The sequence below is a fragment of the Strix aluco genome, chromosome 15 (genome assembly GCF_031877795.1).
Source record: "Strix aluco isolate bStrAlu1 chromosome 15, bStrAlu1.hap1, whole genome shotgun sequence".
Lineage (NCBI taxonomy): Eukaryota > Metazoa > Chordata > Aves > Strigiformes > Strigidae > Strix > Strix aluco.
In genome coordinates this window covers 4,894,294-4,916,354 of record NC_133945.1, presented here as the reverse complement: position 1 = coordinate 4,916,354, position 22,061 = coordinate 4,894,294, and the positions used below count along the sequence as shown (strand labels likewise).

Below are 22,061 nucleotides of genomic sequence, written 5' to 3'. Positions count from 1 at the left end.
TATTAAGACTAAGTGCAGGGTTATCTAATTCAGCTGAAGTAGCCTTAAATTTCTGAAGTGGAGGAGAAAGAAACAACAATAAGGTATGGTAGGGAGTTATGAATTTAGTGCTGTAAGACATAGATCTTGATGAAAAATGGAGACTTAAGAGGAATGTGTTCATCATGCATAATTTTGAGTACTTTGGAAATAGCTCAGTAGATCATACCTGTTATTTTCATACTACTAGTGTGTTGGGTCATTTCACTTTCAAAAAAAAATCACTCATTTTCCATGGAGAACTCTAAATTCTGAGACATAGCAAGTGCCTGTGGATTTCTAAAGGTGAAGAGATTATTCGTACTCAAAGAGGAGAAATGTATTGAACAACCTGGGGAAGGTGAATAGGTTTCCAGCATGTGGTCTGTGGAAGCCTGCAAGTTAGTGGGCAGCTTCTGTGGGGAAGGGCAGCCTAGCTGGTGGTGTCTGCTTAGATTTCCTTAAATCTTTCAGCAAGGCTTCTTGCTAAAAGCTTTTGAGAAAGCAAAGGTCATCAGGGGTAAGGGAGTCTGTGAATTGTTGATTAATTGGTTAGAAGGTAGGAGATAAAAGGTAAGTGGAAGCGGTCCCCTCTTGCTGTGAGGGGGGAGGTCACCTGCTTGGGACTGTGCTCGTGGACATACTTGGTAGAGATCTGGGAAAAGGGCTCAGTAAAGGAACAAGGAGGCTTGCCAACGGTACCAGGATGGTCAGAATGGTGAGAGAGAAGGTATGGCTGAAGACCTGCAGGAAGATCTTCCGTGTCTCTGGGCAAACGGAAGGTGAAACACAATACAGATAAGTACAACCTGCATTTGGGCAGGGAGAGCAATACTCATCTCATGCCAAATCATGGGCTCCAAACTCGCCTTCAGTATGCAGGATTAGCTTCTGAGTGTTACACCAGATCATTCTACAAAAATTTTAGATCGGTAACAGTCAAAAATAGGTATCTGCTATGGTGCTGTATGGAATTAAGGTTAATCTACACCTTGAATAGTGGCTGTGGTTCTGGTCTTCCTATATCAGTAGGTGTAGAGTAGAAATGACAGCTCTGTAGGGCAGTAAAGATGATGGAGGGTATTGAATGGCTTCCATGTAAGTAATGAGAAAAGTAGTAGTCTTCTTTAGGAGAAATTGAGAGCAAGACACTGCAATAGAAACCAATTGAGCGACATATAGAAAGTGAATGGGGAGAGATTATTTCTTTTTCCCTTTTTGGGTACAGGAGGTAGGAAACAAGCAGCTGACACACCCCAAACAAAAGCCATCTTTACACAATGTATAGTTAAGCTGTGGAACTCTATTGCAGGATGTTGCAAATATTATGTGGCTTCAGTTAGAGACTGGATAAAGTCATGGAAAATAAATCCTGAGGCTGTGCAGAATCCTTCAGACCCACCTGGCTCAGGAAACCTTTGCAGTGCGAGTGGTTGGAGGCTGGGGAATCGGATCTGTGCCTGCCCTGGGCCTTTGGTCACTGAGAAGAGGCACTGTGTACTACGTAGGCTTTTTGGTTGGACTCGGAACATCTGCTCTTCCATCACCCACAAGCTGTCATATCCAAGCAGAAGCAACCAGTAAGGCTAGAAGGGCCGTGTGAAGCTGCTGCTTAAACTTGTTTGATCGTCTGGTCTGATCTGACATGAGATCTGAACAAAACTTCAGACAATTCCTGAATAGAAAAATCGCTAGTTCATCTTGGACAAATCTTTGTACTCTTAACTTGCTGAGTGCCAGAGGCTCTGGTGACTTTTGCTTTGTAGCTAGGGCTGGCAGTTGCACCATTTGAAGGTAATTGCCCTGATTTATAATGCAGATGTGTGCTTTGTTTCCTAGGTGACCTTTTAAGTAGCCTGTTGCAGAGTCCCAGTGCAGCCAAATTATTGAACCAGCCAATCCCCATCCTTGATACAGAAAGTGAATATATATGTTCCCTGGCACTGGAGTGCCTGGCACACCTCTTCAGCTGGATCCCTTTGTCTACTAGTATCACCCCATCACTCCTCACCACCATTTTCCACTTTGCTCGCTTTGGCTGCGACACCCGCGTTCGGAAGATGTCTTCTGTCAACGGCAGCAGTCAGAACTCCGTGTTGGGACAGGAGCGTGGCCGACTTGGTGTCCTGGCTATGTCTTGCATCAATGAACTGATGTCTAAGAACTGTGTGCCTATGGAGTTCGAAGAGTATTTGCTACGGATGTTCCAGCAGACTTTCTACCTCCTGCAGAAGATTACCAAGGAGAATAATGCCCATACGGTGAAGAGCCGGCTAGAGGAACTGGATGAAAGGTAAGAACAAACAAACAGCTGTGTTAGGGCCTCTTGCTTTCTAAAGGACTGTCTTTATTATTTTGCGGTCATGCATGGTGTGTCTAATCACCTTTTTTTCAGAGTACTGTGCTGGGGGAGACAGGCAGAAAGGTAGGTGCCCACAGGTAAGGTTCTGGTAAGGGGCTGAGTTTGCTAAGGGACCGTGGTGGCACAGGTTTGTATTCTTTCCTGTCCTCTTCCTCCCCTTTCCCCCGTTCGTTACTGTTTGACTGCAGGTCTGAGGTGGCACAAGAGCTGAACCTGCCCTTCATTCAGTTGTAACAGAAAACAGAAGAGGCTCAGTGAGGTAAAGGCATTGCAGTATTCCCTTTCCTGGTCGGTATCTGCCTTCTCTGCTTAAACTCAAACATACAAAGAGTGGGTAGATATTCTGCAAGTCATGACTTGAAAGAAAATAGAAGTAGTTTCTTACCCTTCATTGAGATGTGACAATTACCGATTGCTTTTTTTTTATTTTTACTTTTTTAAACACTACCGAAAGACAGCTTGGGGAGCTCCATTCACAGCAGTGGTGAATGGCTCCACCGCAGAAGCTGTCTGGATTCTTGACTGGAGGCAGCGGGGAGGTGGCAGCATCTTGGGAGGCTGCGTATTGTCGTTTTCCAGAAAGTTACTACCACCCTTGACTCTTTTATATCAGATATTCCCACTTGCAGGAGAGAAAGTGAGACTTGCCTTGCTGTTGTGTTGAGTGGTGGAATCCACGTGTTGGCAGGGTGGTGGAAGAGGTGCTGACATGATGCTGCCTGTCGTTGCAGACCTGCTGCCACGGGAAGGCTGGCGGGCTGCTGCTGGCAAATAGGTCACAACTGTGCAAATGTGATCAGTATCTTGCCACACATGCATGATGGTGGAAATAAAGTTCTGGTGCTGCCAGCCAAAATTTCTGTTGGCAGATGAAGCAGCAAGGCTTTGGAGCTTTTGGGGGTGTTTTGATATCCACTCAAGAGAAAAAACGAATTCAGTAAAAAAACTGTGGATCTACTTGGAGAGATGACTTGCATTTTTCTTATGTGAAATTCCCTTTTTCCATATCTTTAGATACACGTATAACTCTGGGATGGTAAATCTAGATTAATCATGACTCTCTTTAACAGTGACTTCTACTTGCTCATTTTCTTACTAACTTGCTGTGACTTCAGTATCGCTCGCTTCCTAGCAATGAGACATGTAGAAATCTGCCACCTTTGCACACAAGATTTGTGCACAGAGACAGGAGTTACACTCTGGATTTCAGAAAAGCTCTCCTGGAAACCCACAATCCCTTGTTTAGCTTTGTTCTTTCTTTTACGGAAAACATCAGCAGGCAGCCTTCCCTGGCAAGGCTGTGGAAGGTCTGTAGCTGTGTTGGCCGTCACAGAGATCGTATTGCCATAGCATTACACTCTGCTGTTTTGACATGTTATCCACAGAGATTGTTGGTATCTGTACTTGTGAGACTCCTCTTTACTCATTGCTAAGGTCCAAAATAGGGATCTAACTAAGATATTTTGGAATCTGGAAAAATCTAGCTGGCTTCTGGAGGAGTTGAGCTTTCCCCAAGCTGACTGTCCTCTCTGTGGAAAAGGATGCGAGGATTTTCCTTTTGTCACTTAAGGGCATAGCTATACTTTTATCTCCAAACCTAAAGAACTTATCACATGAAGGTGTCATCTTGCTTGGACTAACAAAATCCTGAACAAAATTGGCACTGAAGAAACTAACTTCAGTAGATTGCTGTCTTCAAGACCCTGCTTGCCCTGAGCTGGTTCCTTCCCTTCCTCTTGTTGTGCTGGTTACTTTTGGTTCTGTTAGAAAATCGGTGTAGTCTCAGACAGCTGGTACTGCCAAACTAGTCCAGAAAGAGTAAGCTTAAACTGTCTTCCATTTCATTTGTGTTTGGCTTTAACTTGGAGATCCCAAAATATGGTAAATGGCTAGTAAGGATCCAAGCAATGGCTTGGTGGTTGCAGAAGGGGCTTTGGGGCTGGCAAAGCTATGGGCCAAGTAAGAATTTCACTGGTCTTGGATCAGAGCCTCTTTAGAAAATAAAAATGTGAAGTATGAAGGAGGTTTTTGGGTCTGGACTCGTTATTTTTCTGCTAGCTTTACTTTTGAAGCGTTTGATCCACGATCGGGTATGTTTAGTGATCTCTTGTCAAGTAGGCAGTGCCAAATAAAAAGGAAATTTAATCTTTTTGCATACTCAAAGTATTGTGTGTTTTTTTTAGGCTTATAATAACCAGTAGTACTGCAGCTCTTTGTTAGCTGGGAAAGCTTCTGGTCTTGAGTGGGTTTTCATTAGAAAGAGTGGGGTTCCCCTCTGCCAAAAAAAGTTTGCAGAAGGAAAGAGCAAGGCAGTGTAGTAAAACCAGACTGTTCATGTGTGTCTGAAACTTTGCTAAGCCTAGCCTTTTATTTAAAAGGAAAACTTGAAGTACTTTTGCACTTTAGAGCTCTTGCTGTATGGGAAGGATGCACAGAGCCATTGGATTGCTGGAGCTGTTGCTGTTTGGATATGATGCTGCAATGCATTGGTCCTGTGTACTGACGCAGCATTTAACTCTTTTCTGTATAGATAGATATGATAATGATTTCTTACCTTGATGAAGCTTTGTGTTATGCAGGGCATGTTCTTATTCCTCAAAAAAAGCTTAACCCACTGTGGTCTTTGTACTTTTTCCACAGCTGCATATTCGAGAACCCTCAGTGCTTTCACTGAGGTTGTGTTCTTCCTGGACTCCCTGAAATTTTGGTAGCAGGCTTCTTTTTGGACCTTCACTTTGTACAGTCCCAAGCATTGAGTAGTCCCATGCTTTGGAGGAAGATTTGTCTTTATAGTCTAATTCAGTCACAAAAGCCTGGGCTCAGTTCAGGAACTCTTGGATAGTTGATCTGCGTGGCAGAAGAAACCGACCATTCCAGCTCTCAACTCCATAGCTCTCCCACTACTTCATGTAAACTTAACACGTGTATTGCTAACTCCTGCATTAACTTCTTGCTTCCAGCTGAATTCCTCAGTGGTACAGTTTATTTCACTAATCCTATCTACATCAGTAAAGTGACCCTTGCTATTAAATTATTTCTCCAGGGTGGGGGGGGATTGTGCTTATTTGCAGGCCTCGTTGAACTCAATTATATTGATCTGAATATTAAAGTTGCTTTTGACTAGACTGTTTTTTCTGCTGTTTCAGGTATTAATGGAATGAAGGGTTGCCCGTCCTGTAGGTAATTGTTGCAGGGCTTTATATTTTAATTGTTCTACTGACTGTTAATTGTAACTTTCTTTTTAATGAAAGGATTTTGAGTGAATTTTATCACTATTTCAATGAAATTGCTTTCCCTTGTGGCATTCTTCATGTTTTCTCAGTTGTGTTTTCTCCTTTCCCTTGTAGCTACATTGAGAAGTTTACGGATTTTCTTCGTCTCTTTGTGAGTGTCCACCTACGAAGAATTGAATCCTACTCCCAGTTCCCTGTGGTAGAATTTCTGGCACTGTTGTTCAAATACACTTTTCATCAGGTACAGCTCTGCGACATCATTCTTCCCTCAGTCTGTTCTCTGTTCTGTTGTCCTGTACAGCAGGGCTAGCTTGTTTTCCCTAGTGAAGTTAATACCTAAAGTTAGCCCAGAAAAAAGCAATTAACTTGTCTTAGTGGCACTTCCCCAGTAGTGCTGGGGACTTGGAAATGGCTTAATGTGCTCTTTGATTTAGTGGGAGACAGGGGTCACACATAGTTAACCTTGCAAGAGCAACTTGTCTGGTGTTGAACTTTGCTTCTGCTTTTATTTTTTTTTGATAGTCCTTGGAATGGACAATGTTGTCTGGAAAAATCTCTCTGACTTGTTTGGTTTGTGTTTGGGGATGCTTTTCTTTCTCCTGAATCTGCTGCTTTTACTGTATCTGAGGCTTTCCTTGTAACTTTTAGTTTTAGGATTAAAAAAAGCCCTGTGGCTTTTGGTATGTGTTGCCTTGCTGTAGAAGCTGTTACAATGTGACTCAGCCCTATTTACCCCCACATGTGAAATAAGGAAGCAGATTTATAAAATGCCAGAAGCTGATGCAGCAAGCCATGGGATGGGTGAATGCAGAGACCAGCCTTGTAATTCCTGGGTTCCCACCATTGTGCAGAAGCTCTTGATCATCTTTGGACAGCTATAAATCTCTCTAGTGATCTAGAAATTTTTCAATATAGCAAGAAGTTTTTCCCATGGATTGAAGTGCATGCTAACTCGTATTTTCATTCTGTGAAATCAATCTTGCCGTAGTTCATGATATTCATTGTGAATTTTGGTGTATTTCAGCCTACCCATGAAGGTTACTTTTCTTGCTTAGACATCTGGACGCTCTTCTTGGACTATCTGACTAGCAAAATTAAAAGTCGTCTGGCAGACAAAGAAGCAGTACTCAACAGGTAAGCAGTTGGGAAGCTGTCAGGATGTGACAGCTGCAAAGAGGCTTCATGGTCACCATGGAAGGGCTGTGAGAAATAAGCTGTTGCTTACTGCAGCTTCACATGTGGTTGAGTCCTCTCTTTTTCTAAAATCGTAAAGGCTAAAAAGTGTCAACATTTCACAGTCATTCAAAAGAATTCAAACTGAGCAAGTTGGGGTAAAAAAACTGTCACATATGTTGTGTGTGAACCTAGCAGCCAGAGGAAGAAAGCTTTGCAATTTAAAATAGAACTGCAACATGTTTTAGCAAATTTTAGAGCACATTTTAGCGCATATTAGAGGAGGAGGCCGCAGAGTAAGTTGCCTACTAAGTGTTCACACAGCTCATACAACTAATCAATGAATTAGGAAAATTTTTATTAGGATTTTAAAGTTCCTGTTTAAACGGAGGGTGTGTTTCTGAGAAATATTGATGAGACTGTGTTTGGAAGTTACAAGTTCCACTTACAGCTAGCAGAGGTAAGCATCAATTGAAACAGTGGTTGGCAGCTCTTCCTTTGTAGATGCTGTATCGTGAAATGGGTGGCTCTCTTATCAAAAGTCCCTTTGCTGCCATTTTAAGAATCTGGTGAATATACTGGTATCTTGGCTCAAGTTTTGGAGGCTTAAAAGTGCCATGGCTTGTGCCATGTTATGTTCTGCTGAGCGCAGAAGGAAGCTTCTTTCCCTTGAGCGCACTAAATATAAGTGGTGGGTTTTTGAGAGACAGCCTGGCATCGTAACAGCAAAGAACAAATGTGGAACTAGCTTACACCAGACAGCTCTCTTCCTTTCAGCATGGGAACTGTGGTTTTTTCAATTTCTCAAGTAGTAGGTATTTGCGTTTGAGCCTTGTTATAATTTCTTCCTAATTTGCTGCTCTCTGCCTAATGCTGTTGAACTCTGCCTTGGAGTTTTGCTCCTTCTTCATCTGGCTAATGTGCATGTCATGTGTGTTGTCTTTGTGTCAAATGGTTTGTTATGGAGAAAATGGAAACAAACAATAGCTGTCTTTAGGAGATATGTCAGACTTTAAAAAAGTAAAAAAAAGCATATAAGTGGTAGAAGCTTTGTGCTGTTTTGTCAGAACTACCCGTCCTTGGTGACAGCTTCAACAGCTACAGCTTCCTGCACACTCTCAGACATGTAAACACTGCAGTTTGACAGTCTGGGAGTGGTTGCACCACAGGAGTGCAGATGAAGTTTCCTGTTCTGTGGTTTATAAACTTTGCATTTTGTACACATTACAACTTTTACTACTGGATAAATTGCCAAATCCAGAGTTATGTCATCTGATTACAGAAAAGATGGTAATTCAGCCACCTTGCAGAGAGAGCTTTCAGCTGCTTAGCTAGTGATGCAGCTGACTAGTCTGACACTTGGATTGCATTGTGCTCTGAATTTCTGTTAGTGTATGCTAATGCCTGATTTTCCAACCTGATCTCGCCTAGGGAAGAGCATGACTTTTGCATTGGACTCCAGCAGTTTTGAGAAAGTAGGTTTTTAAACCAATCTAACCAACCCCCCTTGAAATCCCTGAACTTTGGCATTGTGTCACCAGGAGTGGTTGTGTGCTCAGGTGGATCTGTTTTGCAGCTTGGCATTATTCTTAGGTGATCAGTGAGAAGGAGGGTCTTCTGCTGTGCTCTGTACCAGCTTCATAGCTCTGAGATGAAAAGATATTTTTCAGTGACATGCCTTTAGTGTTACACTACAAGTAGGAAAAAGTGCTGGCTTTGTTTCAGAGGACAAGAGCCTGAATTCTTTGGCCAACAGTGTAGAGAAAGAGGATAGCAGAACAAATAGCCTCAGGAGAGGCCCCCTTTTGAGGCAGGCAGCAGTAACTCCGCCCTGTTTCATCTGTGTCTCATTCACTGCCCAAAAAGCAGAGCACCAGGCAGGCTGCTGAGGAGAAGCTTAAGCAACAAGAGGCTCTTGGTGCCTCCTGTTCATGTACATCTGCTGTTATTCCTGGCAAGCCACTCCTACCTGTCCTGTTTTGAACTCTTAGGCTGCTTCTATTTCGAACAGTTCTCCCTTTCCCTTTCAGAGGTAGAGGGTTATCAGATATTACCAAGGCTCTTTCCTTGCAGGTAGCCTGTGACCTGAAATAACGTGATACTCTTAATCCCAGGATCTCCTTGTTGTTTCCTTAGCAAACCTGTCAAACTGTGCTGCACGCTCTTTGCAGTGGCCACTTTAAACTGTCATCTGTTTTACCTGTCTCCGTTGCTGAAAGGGCTGTGGGCACAGCAATCTCTGCACAATCGTTTAATCAAGCTCTTGCCCTGTCTCCTCCATGGTCACAGGTACGAAGATGCCTTGGTTCTGTTGCTGACAGAGGTGTTGAATCGAATCCAGTTCAGGTATAACCAGGCACAGCTGGAGGAGCTGGATGACGAGACACTGGATGATGATGTAAGGAACAGAGTTGAACAAGGACAACTGCAGGTCCAGATATTAACTATTGCACTTGTAGCACCTGGAATGTCTTTCCCAGAGCTTGTACTTTGGAATACAAGCTGAACAGCTGCTGCTGCTTCATTCTGTGTGGGGTTTGAAGTTTAAAGCAGCTTGAAATGCCTTTGACAAAAGTGTACTTAAAGTCACACTGAAAAGATATGACCTTTGTTTTAACTTGGTTCTTATGGGGGAAGAATACAGATCCTTAGATTCTGATTGTCACAGTCATTAGGTGTCCACGTCTGGTGGCTGTGGAATTTAAATGCTGAAATATCCAAGACAAAAGCTTGAAGTTGTATATATTGTTAGTGCTTTTGTTTAAGCTTATTTCTTCTGAGTTAGTATTGGTAAGCATCACCTCAATACTGATAAATGTAGAAGTGAACTAGGTGACCAAAATGGGTGAGGCCAGAGCACTGTAAGGGCAGGTTGTTCTGCAATAATGGGTGCTTGTTATCTGAGCAGTAACTGTGCTTTAGGAGTGAACGCTTGTGCCTTATCGCTCCAGGGAAACATATGCACGCGCACCCAAAGCATGGGTTGGCAAAATTATTCTCCATCAGATGTCTAGCAGCACATGAGAATCACAAAAGCAGCATCTCTTCAGTGTCTGGGTGTCTGCAAAAGCCAAGCTCTGGAAAGGAGCTAGCTAGTCCCAAGCATCAGTTAAGACCTATTGGTCTACAAAAAGCCATCTGTTTCCCTCAGAGTGCTGTGCTTACCTTGATGTTTCTTCCCGTAGCAGCAGACTGAATGGCAGCGGTACTTGCGCCAGAGCTTGGAAGTGGTTGCAAAAGTCATGGAGCTCTTGCCAACTCATGCCTTCTCCACACTAGTAAGTAGTTATCCAGACTAAAAGTGCAATATGAAATGAGCACCAGCTGCTGGAGTTTGTTGCAAGCTGTTCGATAGAGGCCACAGTGCCAAAAAAATAGGGAAATTTGGGTTTGGATCCAAAATCTTGTCAAGGGGAGACCAGAAATTGAAGGAAAAAAAAACTTGGGTTTTTTGGCTTTGTCAGATTTCTTGGTGTGTTCTGAAGAGAATCCTTCAGTGAGCATCTTGAGTGCTACTTGCTGGACACTAAGTAAGCTCTTTAGAAATTCCCATCTCTCAAAGTGTAAGCATTTGACAGCAGTCCTTCACTGCTGTTTATCTTGGCCTTTATATTATGAGGCAGCGCTGTGAATTGGGCAGACGAGTGTCATTAGATTTTTAAGGAGAGTGAAATCTTTGTTTAAATGAAAGGCTAGCTATAAATGCTGAAGAGTGCCTCAGACAATTGGGAATTGTATCTGATAAACACAGGTAAGTGCTTCTCTCCAGCTAGTGCCACTGCTGTTGCTAGAATCGGTGGTGTAAAAATTGAGTTTGTATCATTATAATGGTTTTTGAGGAGGACATTTCCAGTGGAGTCCAAAATCCAGAGTGGTCAGTGCCTTTTCTCTGGGTGAGAAGAAAGGCAAGTAAGAGCAGTGGAATCTCAAAGTAAGTTTAATTCTGCTGGAGATACTGCATACCTGGACCTCTGAACCATATTCCCAAGAAGCAGAGAAAATTGAGCTGCTGCAGAGGCAGAAGATGCCTGACCTGAACTGCTTTTTTAAATGATTATTTAAGAAACATTCTGGCTGAGATAAGCACTAGAAGTCTGTTACTAGAAACTCTGCAGTAGTGAACAAGGTAGTCCCCATACAAAAGTAGAAGTTCCTCTGCCGTGTGGTGGCACGACGTGAGTCAGCAAGAGGCAAACAAATGGAGCAGCTGTTTCTTCAGTGAGCACAGTGAGCATATGGGTCATATGGTGAAGAGCATGTGGCTTCCTTGAAGTTACACATTAACATGAGGAAGACTATCTGTTTTTTTTAAATAGTTCTCCTCCTGCAGTTACACAAAGGTGCTCAACTGTTAATTAGGCACAGCATGTTATAAACTTGATAGTGTGTGCTTTCTTGAGCCCTGCATTAGTTCATTCTTGTATACTGGATAATCTGGGAGATGCTCAAGCCATTTCACATGTAGTCTGCAGTGCTGTTGAATGCAGTGACTAGTCTATCAGTATCAAATAATTAAAACAGTGTACAGCGTCTGCCATTACTCTGTCCCATGCTGGACAATGAAAGGCTGCAGTTCCTTCTGCTGATGGTTGGTTTCATGAAAATTCATTCATCTACCTCAAATGTGGTGACTTTTGCCAATAGGGATTAAGTAAAACAATGCCAGACTGAAAGGGTTGGAAAAATATTCTTTCTGATGGGATGTCTACAAGGAAAAGGTCAGTGTGCAACTCTTTCCTGTATGTGTACAAATGCATTTAGGCACAACACAAATACAGTCAGATCACTGAAGTAGCTTGGCTGGCTGGAAGCTGCTTAGAAGGCTTCCTAGTCTGTGTGCACAGTGCACTCCCCCATGGCAGCATAACCTGTTGCTCAGCTGAAGTATCACCAGGACTGGGCACGTTTGCCCTCAGTGCTGAGTGACGGAGTAAGGCTGACACTCTGTTCCTGGACCAGGACTGTGGTGTTTGCTCCTGTGGCTGCTTTCCCCACGGGGCTTCAGCTGCTCTTGATGCAGCCTGCAGCTTGCCAGCAGAGTGCTGCAGTACTTCCCTTCTGTTACAGAGGCACTGAACTCAACTTCTTTGGTTGAATAATATTTTGGTAGCTGCATTTTGAGAAACTGATACTTACAGGTGAGGTGGATGCAGTGCAGGCTTCCTGCGCTCCAAGCTCTGCCTTTCCTCTGCTCTGTTTGGTCTGCATTTTTATATGCCTAGTGCTGTACCATCACTTACACTTGTCAGACCATTATCTTGTTAGGCTGATTGCTGGTATTTGTGGGCAAAGGAGAGCTACCACAAAGAAGTGCCTTCAGGGTGGTGATCTTTATTGTTTTCGTGACAGCTATCGAGACATGAGAAGCTGTGGCATGCAGGATCAGCCCAGAACCTAGCACTTGTCTTTTCTCCGAGCATCTTTTTGAAGGCACTAGGAAAAATAAAAAAACTGTGCTCTAACCAAGTAATTAGTAGTTGGGGTGTTGTCTGCCAAGCCCCAAAATCACACTTGTTTCTTGTCTCTTCTAGTTTCCAGTTCTGCAGGATAACTTGGAAGTGTATCTGGGACTCCAGCAGTTTGTGGTCACTTCGGGGACAGGTAATAACCCCCACCCAGCACTGCAGACCTCACTTCTTCGAATAGGTGATTGCAAAAGCACTCTAGACCTGCCTTGGTGCTGCTGCTTCTGTATTCCAGTGAGAATCTGAACACGTGTATGGTGTCTAATGGCTCAGTAGTTAAACTCCAACAGCAGACAAAAGTCTAATAATGTGATTCATTTTTTTAATTGGTATGGTTCTTCCCTTGTTCTAGCACTTGAAATGAAGATACCATATGTGTCAAGAACAGGTATGCAGCATCAAATACTACAGTATCATGGATGGATAATGGTTACTTTTTTTCCTCCCACTAAAACTTATTTCAAGAAAGGTTGCGCTGCTGTCTGCTTTGCGCTCAAATCTGGTGTGAAGTTGTCCACCATAGCTGCATTTTTATTTAGGCTTGAATTAAAACCATTGTGAGTCAGTGAGAAGGTGAAACATTTAGGATGTAGTAGTAGTTTCTAAAGACTTATCTAGCTGGTATTTCAGGAGCCTTTACATATAATCTACAAAGATACTGGTGCTCTCAACTGAATAAAAAGCATGAGCGTAGCTTTGTTCTTGCTTCCTGTGAAATAAAGAAAGTAGTAGTAGTGAGATCTCTGAGGGGAGATTGTGGGTAAGGTTATACTTAAGTTTTCTGGTCATACCAAAAAAGGAATCTACTACATCTTCAATACTGCTATACATGACAGAATGGGAATTGCTGTATAGACAGTTCAGGAAAAAATAATTCCAATTTTAGGATCACTTCAGCTGTAGGATAAGCAATGTGTAGGTTTTTTATGCTGTGGCAACAATCTGAATTAGAAGCTGTCATGTGGACTGGCTGTTTAGCTGATGGGTCAGGAGAAGTAGCTCAGATGCAGCTGAGGATTTGGAACTGGATGATAGTATGCTGGTGCCAACGGTACAAAATGGCAAGCTTGTTGCCGAAAACTTAATCCGAGATTAAATACGGGTGGTGGAAAGAAAATCAGATTTTCTTTGAAACATGGTGTTGCAGAACACGTTTGCTTTCTTAGGAAAAGGATTGGACCACTTGGAGACCAGGTATCTGCAACCAAGTGGTAGGACAATTGCACAGGTAGTAAGATTAACAGATCTACTTACTGCCGTGTTTCTCATGTCTGAGAAATGTGAAGTGTTGTTATTTATTTTCATATCAGAAGCAAACATACTTTTCTTCCAAATATGCTTCTGCTGGAACACTTACTGCACTCTAACCAGCAGAGGGAGTACAGCAATGACCTTCTCCGAAGAGCTGGGATTGCTTTTTGATGTCAACAGATAACCAAAAAGGCGCCTTTTTGTATAATTATTAGTGTCAAATAGAAGAAAAGAAATGTGTAAAAGGCTGAAATAATTGGTAGCATCCATTTCAACCTTTAAAGAGGAATATGAAGCGTGGCAGGCGGAAAAGTTGAACTTGTCTTTCCCAGTTTGAGTATTTCAGGCACTTGGACAGTGCTCCCATTTGAACTGTGACCCACTGCCGAGCTAATTTAAGAAGAATGCTTGTAATGTAATTAGAATAAACTTTGCATTTCCTGTAGCTTTGTAATTAGGTTTCCCATCCCAAAGAGCTGTATTTATTAGTCACAAGATTACGTGGTTTTTCTCGCACAAGATGTTTAAAGTATGAGTGTTCAGACTGCTAGGCTCTTAGTCAGTGGCTGTTAGCACTAGTGATTATTTACACTCAGGTCTTTTGGCTTCATTGCTAATGACCCATGATGTCGTTTCAGGTCACAGGCTGAACATCACTGCAGAGAACGATTGCCGCCGTTTGCACTGCTCCTTGAGGGACCTGAGCTCCTTGCTGCAGGCCGTTGGTCGTTTAGCAGAATACTTCATTGGGGATGTGTTTGCTGCCAGGTTCAATGATGCTCTTACAGTGGTGGAGAGGTAGGTATGGGAGGGGGATTGTCCTGTCCCTTCACCAGTACAAGGAGCAACTGTCACCACTGCAGACAGTGTGAAAACCAAGGTTTCTTTCTGCCTCCCCTTGTTGAGATTAAATTGTGATATGAAGAACTCAGCGGCCAGAATCTTAATTGTTACATTCATCAATGCTAAGTTTCCCAGATAACTTTGCAAATTCTTAACCAAAGAAATAACTAATAGGAGAGATTAAATAAAATCATTCGCTTGGAAGGAGTGAGGTACTTCTTTTCGAGCATCTGCATTTGTGATGCAGTGAAATGAGATGTAGAGTTTGATTACTTCAGAGCTGTGTGTCTCAAAGCTAAATCACCAAAAATCTCTTTTTTTAAGTAAAAAAACTGAAAGGCAGACATCATTCAATTCTTCCTCTCCAAGAAACGTAATTAGCACAGTTGCAAACTACAGAAATTCAGGATTTTACACAGCTGCCTTGGTTATGTTTCTCATTTCCATGCAGGGACATCGTACTTGTTCCATCTTCTCGCAAACAGTGAAATAGGCTCTAAATTATAGTCAAGTAAATGGTCCAAATCTTGTCTACGTATTAGCTAAATATTGACACGGACTTGCAAAGAGCTGCCTTCAGATAGACGTTTGAGTGGATTTGTACATGTGTCTATCCGTATTACAGTCCCTTGACATTACCATGTATGTGTTCGCTTCCAGGTTGGTAAAAGTAACGCTCTATGGATCCCAGATTAAACTGTACAACATCGAAACCGCAGTACCATCTGTATTGAAACCTGACCTTATCGATGTGTGAGTATGAGACAGACACTGCAAATGGCTGTATCCAGATTTGGTACCTACGTGGGGTGGAGGAATTGTTAGATCTCGGTCTGGTGCTCTAGCCACTTGCTTGGCAAATGTTTGGAAAAGCACATCTCTGCACGGATTGCTAGCTAACCAAGAGGGCACCTTCTTTTAACTGTTGAAGTTCAAGGCTGCTGCCAGCATTTTGGACCGCTGTTTCCTCAAATTAATGTACTCGGATTAGTTAAAGAAAAATACATTTGTGATGAGAAGTAAAAATGCCCATTATATTGTCTCTAAAAACAAACTCTTATTCTGCCCTGTATTAATGGCTATAAAAGCTTAGGTCTTTTGCAGTGTAATTAAATGATTAAATAAGTGTTACAATAGTGGTTTTTTAGGAAATGGATCCACTGTTGGTATGCAGTTCTAGCTTTATGGATTTTTTTGCTACCAAAGACAGATCTATGGCTCAGGTAAAAGTTGTTTTTCCTAGTACATGGTTTCAAGCTGTTGGCTTCTAAGACAAACATATGCCTTCCAGCTATGCAAGCCATTTCTGAAACAAATGAATGCCTTCGATCCAGAAGTTGACATTAAGTGTGAAATCTTGATGCTCCTAGTAACAGAACACCACTCTGACAGCCTTTTAGAGACCTTCCATTCCTAGGGCTGTGTAGTACAAACCTGTTTCCTGCCAACTGGCATTCTGTGAGCAGAATTTAAGGTTGTCCTTTTAAACACGTCAAGGGCTGGTTCAAGTTTGCAATTGGATGTATAGCAGCTCATTGAAAACCCCCACTAGATTTCATTGTATAGTTCCCTGGACTTCTCCTAATAATCCTAAATTACTAGCGCTGCGTTTTGTGCAGATTATATTCATTTAATGGTCTCTTGCCTTTTCTGATTTAAAATAATTTGGGAGGCTTTTTTCATGATCTGTTAATGAGGGATTTTCATCCTTTTCTCTGTCCAATGTCCCTGAAGAAACCTATGATCCCTTTTCTAACACTAGCCTAACAAAGGTACGTTGTCAAATATTTGGAGGACACCTCTCTATGGTACCAAAGAAATGTCCTGACTCAAAAAAATCTTAATATGGCGCTGTGCCAAAAATGTAATTATAAAGTGTGGTTATAGTCAATCTACCAGCTGATTATAATTTGACCGTATCAATTTATACCTTTGGCTTAATACTGTTGCACAGTGGGTGAGTCCAGTTACAGCACAGCCTTGAATGTACAGGGTCTGGGGCAGAAAAATAGTAGTAAACAATTTTTGAAGAAAAAGCTGCCAGCTTTGTCTAAGAATACCAATATTCTTTCCCACTATGTTGTCAAAACTACCCACCGGCTCAGGACTCATGTCCTTCTGCAGCTGTCCTGCTTATGTCCCTTTTATCCCGTGTATGTATCTTACCCTTGCGCTCTCCTCCACAGCCACGCTCAGTCCCTGGCAGCGCTGCAAGCCTACGCACACTGGCTTGCCCAGTTCTACAGTGAAGTTCATCGGCAGAACCCAGAGCAGTTCATCTCTCTGGTCTCCACCGCTCTGGAGGCCATCACACCCCTCATCAGCTCCAAGGTACCTCCGGCAGTGCTGGGCTTCCATCGGGAGTGGGAGAGCCTCGCGTGGCGGAGCTGTTGTGGTCAGGTGTCTAACGCTCTGCTCTGGACCACGCGGTGGCTCCTGGTGTCAGTCAGTCTGAGAGCTGGATGTCTGTCTTCCAGAGCCACAGCAAATCTCGTGTAGGGTGAGACCAAGAGCAACTCTAAGTAGGCCAAGCTAATACAAGAGTAAGCAACTTAGAGGCATATAAACTCAGTCTAATGATTTTATGGCTTGCAAGCAGGGAAGTCTCTCTTCCACGGTATTAAGGGGACTGACCTGTGCTCTGATTGACGAATAAATACTGTAAACTGTCTTGCCATTACTAGGTTTTTACAAGCAGCTCACTGTGCTGTCTGACACCGGTGTTGCATGCTGTGGTTCTGTGTGGTGGTGTTACTGGGCAGCCTGACCACCCTTTCTTTCAGGTGCAGGAGAAGCTGCTGCTGTCTGCATGCCACCTGCTAGTCTCTTTAGCCACCACAGTGCGACCAGTGTTCTTGATCAGCATCCCAGCAGTACAGAAGGTGTTCAACAGGATCACGGACACTTCTGCTCAGCGGCTTCCTGATAAGGTGATTTATCTCAGGCTTGAAGAATGTAGATTAGGTGTCCTTGGGGAGCTGTGCCTCAGTTTTTACTGTAGTGAGGTACAACATCAACAAAAGCCCCAGGGGCAACAGTTCTCTGTACTGTGGATATCCAGGAATCGCAGTGATATAGTTTGTCAGTAATGATCTATTCCAAGCAACAGCATAAGGAAAAAACACAATTACACCTCTTAGATCTTATTCCTTTCTCACTTGCTGACCCAGTCCCAGTTTCTGCATCATCTTTATAGTACAGGCACATTGATTCTGACATACAGTAAGAGTTTTCTGGGAAACTTATGTTAGCATTTCACATACCTCACTCCAAGTTAGTACTTATATTACAGAAGCACTGAAAAGCCACAGTGGAGGCTGGGATATGGTTGTATTGTGTGCTGGCATGGAGGCATAAAGTGCTGTGCAAGCATAGAAGCTTAGTGTGTAAACCAGACAAGGAGTAATGAAAGTGCTGTTATCTTTGTTTTATGAATATGAAGAACAGAGATTTACTGTTGCAGGGAAGGGCTGACAGACCTGGGAGCTGGTTCCAGCCCCTCAGCCATGGAGCTTTGCTTCTCTCTTACCTTGCAGAGCTGCTAGTTGTCACTTGGACTCACCTTCTGCTGTTGAACTCTCCTCAAACAGTGAGCACTGCTGATGTCTTGAACAGCCATAAAATGTCACTTCACTCCAGGGTTGTGCTCTAGCAAAAACTGAATTGCAAACATGGTAAAACTTTGTCTCTTTGCCTAATGTCTCATTTCTTCTAGGCCCAGGTGTTGGTGTGCAGAGCGCTGTCGAATGTGTTGTTGCTGCCCTGGCCAAATCTTCCAGAGAGCGAACAGCAGTGGGCAGTTCGCTCCACCAACCACGCCAGCCTAATCTCTGCCCTCACGAGAGAATACCGCCAATTAAAATCCAACGCCATCTTGCCACAGAGGAAGGTGCAGCTGGAGGACAGTAAGTACCAAGTTTCTTGGTGTGTGCTGTCTTCTGACAGCTGCAGTACAAACTGCTGATAGATGTCATTAAGCTGATTTTCCAATAATTATTTTGGCTGAGAAACTGTATTTAGCATAAGGGGAGGATGGGAAAGGAGCAATTTGTATTTTCTTTCTTTTTTAGAGACCCTTCTGTGGGTGTGTAAAGGGCACTCTCATCCCAGGTTGCCTGTAAACTCTTCCATCAAAGTATTGTCTTCCTCAGTTGTGCAGGGAAGGTGGGATCAAGTTTGTGATAAAACTTTGAATAGCAGTGATTGCATTAGGAATACTTAAGAGCCTAATGCTGGGACCCTCTGGTATTAGAAACATTGACTGGAGGCGTTGTTAATGGAGATTATGGTTATAAAAACTTAAAGGGGAAAATAAGAATTTCTTCTGGACCTGGGAGTATTGTAGAGGGTTTATATATGGAGGAGGAGAGCCCTGAACTACTTGGATCCAGGGACCTTTTGGAAGCTTCTGGGTATGTTTTGGGACTACTTTTGGGTGTGGTGTTCTGGCTTTTTTGCTTGGGTGGTTTTTTTTTTTTGAGAATCATTTTAAAAACTTAGAAGTATGCAGTGTCACAGCTTCTGACAAGCCTGACATGCTGGTCAGCTGTGTGCAGGGAGGGAGCATGGGAGAGGGTGGATTTCTCCTCACAAGAAGAGTATCAGCAGACTGCTCACATGGGTTGAACTGAGCCAGTTAAGTTCTCCCAGCGTTTGGGTTAGCTTATACAGTGATTGTGTATCATTTTGTTAGTTTCAGAAATAGAAATCTGCAGTGTGTTTTGCTGTCATAATGTGCTGCTTTTTTCTTGGCTAGTGTTTCTTTAGCAATAGCACATTGTGAATAATACTGCTTGCGCTCCCCTCAGCCTCTGCACCTGAGTAGTTGAGCAGTGGGTGTATCTGCAGGGCAGCAAACCTGTATAACTTAAGAAAGCAAGTAGCTAGTGACCTAATTGAACCTATTTAAAATATGAACATTTACTTAAAAACATTTTTGACTCCAGCCTGGGTTTGGTGTACGTGCTGCCTTGTAGGTTGTTTTAATTACTGTGTGTGTGAACTTCTCTGTTACTTGCATCTGAGTAGTTTTGCCATGTACAGGAAGTATCACCTCTCTTATTTTGCAGCCAAAGTGATCATCCATCAGACACTCAGTGTTTTAGAAGATATTGTAGAAAGTATCTCTGGAGAATCCACCAAGTCTCGACAGATCTGTTATCAGTCGCTGCAAGAATCCGTGCAGGTCTCGCTAGCCCTCTTCCCAGCTTTCATTCATCAGTCAGGTATAACCATAGGACAGGTTTTAATGCTGTGAGTAGCTTTATGACCTACTGGTAACATCCAAAGTCCATCGGCGTAGAATCGTGGTGGTGTTCTTGTGAAGTGTGTGGGCTTGATGTGCCTAAGTGCAATGTGAGTCTGTTCTTCTGGGTGGGCTGGGATGAATCACAACAGGGAAGGGATATCTCTGCCACCTAGGATACAGTTACGAAGGTCTGTCACACTTCCAGAAGATGGAGATGCCCTGTGCTGTGTTCAGCAGAGAAACAAAGCGGAGCTGATCCTGAGCACAAAAAAAAAAAAGGCGCTTTTAAATACACTGTCTGGCTATGTTTGCCATTCTCCAGAAGCTTGAAGACAAAGAGGATTAGATCTCATCAGATTTGGTCAAATGATGTGGGTGGGTTTTTTTCCCCTGTAAAGGAAAGGCTCCTGAGTTGTAACCAGGACTGCTGCTTGGCCAGCGACCCACATTTTGTGTCCCATCAGGGTAGCTCGAATGCACAGGACTGCAGCAGCTTCTATCATGAAGAGTAAGGCGTTCCAGGAAAACTTTCTGGAGCTGAGTGGGATTTTCTCAGTGAAGCAGGCGTGGGGGAGCAAAACAAAGTTGAAACGCAGAGAGCATCCAAGACAGCAAGCTGATGCTGTGACTCCATGAACTGTTGTCAGAACAGGCTAGCAGCCTCACACAATTGCTACTTATTGGCTATAAAAGGCTATATGAAGGAGGAGTTGAGCAGCTTCAGCTTACTGTGGTTATTCAATAAAGTGTGTTGGGACTGATGAAGAATTAGCTGCGGTGCTGATCAGCTAACTGCATAACCACGTGCTGAAAATGACTTCTGAAGTTAGAAGGGTCTTTTCAGTTCCTGCCAAAAAAAAAAAGCTGGATTCTGTCTCCTAGCTGCCCCAAGCTGTGTAGCTGTTTTGGATTTCCTTGTATTTCCTGTTAACCCTGTACAAGCAGTGAGCAACTGGAGATCAGCCCAGACCATCGCCAGAGCTTTCTCCAAGCAGAGCTTTCTCTGTAGGCAGACCAGACTAAGGGCCTTGCTGATAGTATCGTGTTTGGTCTGAGCTGCTTGGTGCTGCCAGTACTTGTCATCCCTGGCGGTTCTCAGAAGTGGATGAACAATCTCTAAGCCCTGTAGCACTGGCTGTTGGTTTCAGTTTCTAATGGCAACCCTGCTGCTAAATTTCCAAGAGTAAATGGGGTTCCCTGTACAGGAGGAGCAAATCTCACATAAAAGGCTTATTGATGCACTTGAATGTTACCTTAACGTGTTCTTTTTTTCTTTCCTGTTCTTATCTTAGATGTGACAGATGAGATGCTGAGCTTCTTCCTCACTCTGTTTCAAGGACTGAGGGTGCAGATGGGAGTGCCTTTCACTGAGCAGATCATACAGACCTTCCTAAACATGTTCACCAGGTATTGTCCCATGTTACTCACTTCTTATCCCTTGGGAGGATTTATCTTAGTAAGCTGCCTACACAATGGGTCCCTGCCCCTAAAGAGTGTGGTGTTTCTAACCCCTATGTGTCCAGACTTTTGTCATGCCCCAGGAATAAATCTGAGGAACATGCTTCCAAGTCAGAAGTGACCCAGCCCATGCTCATCAATCATACATGCCATCATGCAATTTCAGCTCCCCCATGGACTTTCTGGAAGTGTGTGATATGAACTGGACTCGTGCATTGCCTGTTCGCTCCTACCCATGATCTGAGGGTGCCCCAACTATCACTCAAGTTTTTGTTGGGGAGGGGAGGTCTATCAATCCTCAGTCAAAGCCTAGCTCCCTTCTGTGGCTTAATGTACTTGATTTGTATTAACTGACCAAGTTTAGAGGCACTGCCTTCTTACCTGTAAAGTAAGTAAGCATGCAGGTCTCTAGGAAGGTTCCTTTGCAATGACTGTTTTTGTCATAGGGAGCAGTTGGCAGAGAGCATCCTCCATGAGGGCAGCACCGGCTGTCGGGTGGTGGAGAAGTTTCTGAAAATACTGCAAGTGGTGGTACAAGAGCCAGGCCAAGTGTTCAAGCCTTTTCTACCCAGCGTCATCTCACTGTGCATGGAGCAGGTCTACCCCATCATTGCAGAGGTAGGGCTGTTTTCACATGAGGTAGAGGAAGGGGGAGACTCGAAGGGAAGATTTGCTGGGGGTGTGGGAGCAATGAAGCTTCTAGCTTTCTAAGAGCTGTAAATGTCAGTCCCTGTGCACTGAAAACTGGGTGACTAGTCAGTGGGAACTGGAAGCAGTGTGGGTGGAGGATTGTGTCAGGAATTGTCAAGAGAGGCTAAAATTACAGGCGTGCTCAAAGCAGGAGGTAAAACTCAAAACTCAGTGATGTGTTCTTAGCATGATCCAAGAGCTGCTGAGTTTGGTGCCTGCCTTAGGAGCAAATGCTTTGATGCGCTGGTACCTTGGCTGCAAAGCACTGCCCTGGGTGGCCACATGAGAGGGTGCTGCTAGCGGTGGGAACCAGGGGATGA

The 22,061-nt window shown here is 43.4% G+C and overlaps 1 protein-coding gene across 6 annotated transcripts in view; it reads left to right on the top strand.

Annotated features, from left to right (window-relative positions):
- Positions 1-22,061, top strand: part of XPO6 (exportin 6) — a 56,372-nt gene that overhangs the window by 28,512 nt on the left and 5,799 nt on the right. Inside the window, exons 7-22 of one of the 6 annotated variants that reach the window (XM_074840273.1) lie at positions 1,858-2,311; positions 2,414-2,443; positions 5,728-5,854; positions 6,638-6,747; positions 9,076-9,184; positions 9,975-10,064; positions 12,318-12,387; positions 12,604-12,639; positions 14,141-14,300; positions 15,006-15,098; positions 16,532-16,676; positions 17,129-17,275; positions 18,061-18,250; positions 19,415-19,570; positions 20,886-21,000; positions 21,498-21,669. In XM_074840273.1, the coding sequence (XP_074696374.1) occupies positions 1,858-2,311; positions 2,414-2,443; positions 5,728-5,854; positions 6,638-6,747; positions 9,076-9,184; positions 9,975-10,064; positions 12,318-12,387; positions 12,604-12,639; positions 14,141-14,300; positions 15,006-15,098; positions 16,532-16,676; positions 17,129-17,275; positions 18,061-18,250; positions 19,415-19,570; positions 20,886-21,000; positions 21,498-21,669 (2,204 nt within the window). Of the gene's footprint in view, positions 1-1,857; positions 2,312-2,413; positions 2,444-5,727; positions 5,855-6,637; positions 6,748-9,075; positions 9,185-9,971; positions 10,065-12,317; positions 12,388-12,603; positions 12,640-14,140; positions 14,301-15,005; positions 15,099-16,531; positions 16,677-17,128; positions 17,276-18,060; positions 18,251-19,414; positions 19,571-20,885; positions 21,001-21,497; positions 21,670-22,061 lie in introns of all 6 variants that reach the window. The other 5 variants (XM_074840272.1, XM_074840274.1, XM_074840275.1 and 2 more) reach the window with 5 other exon arrangements.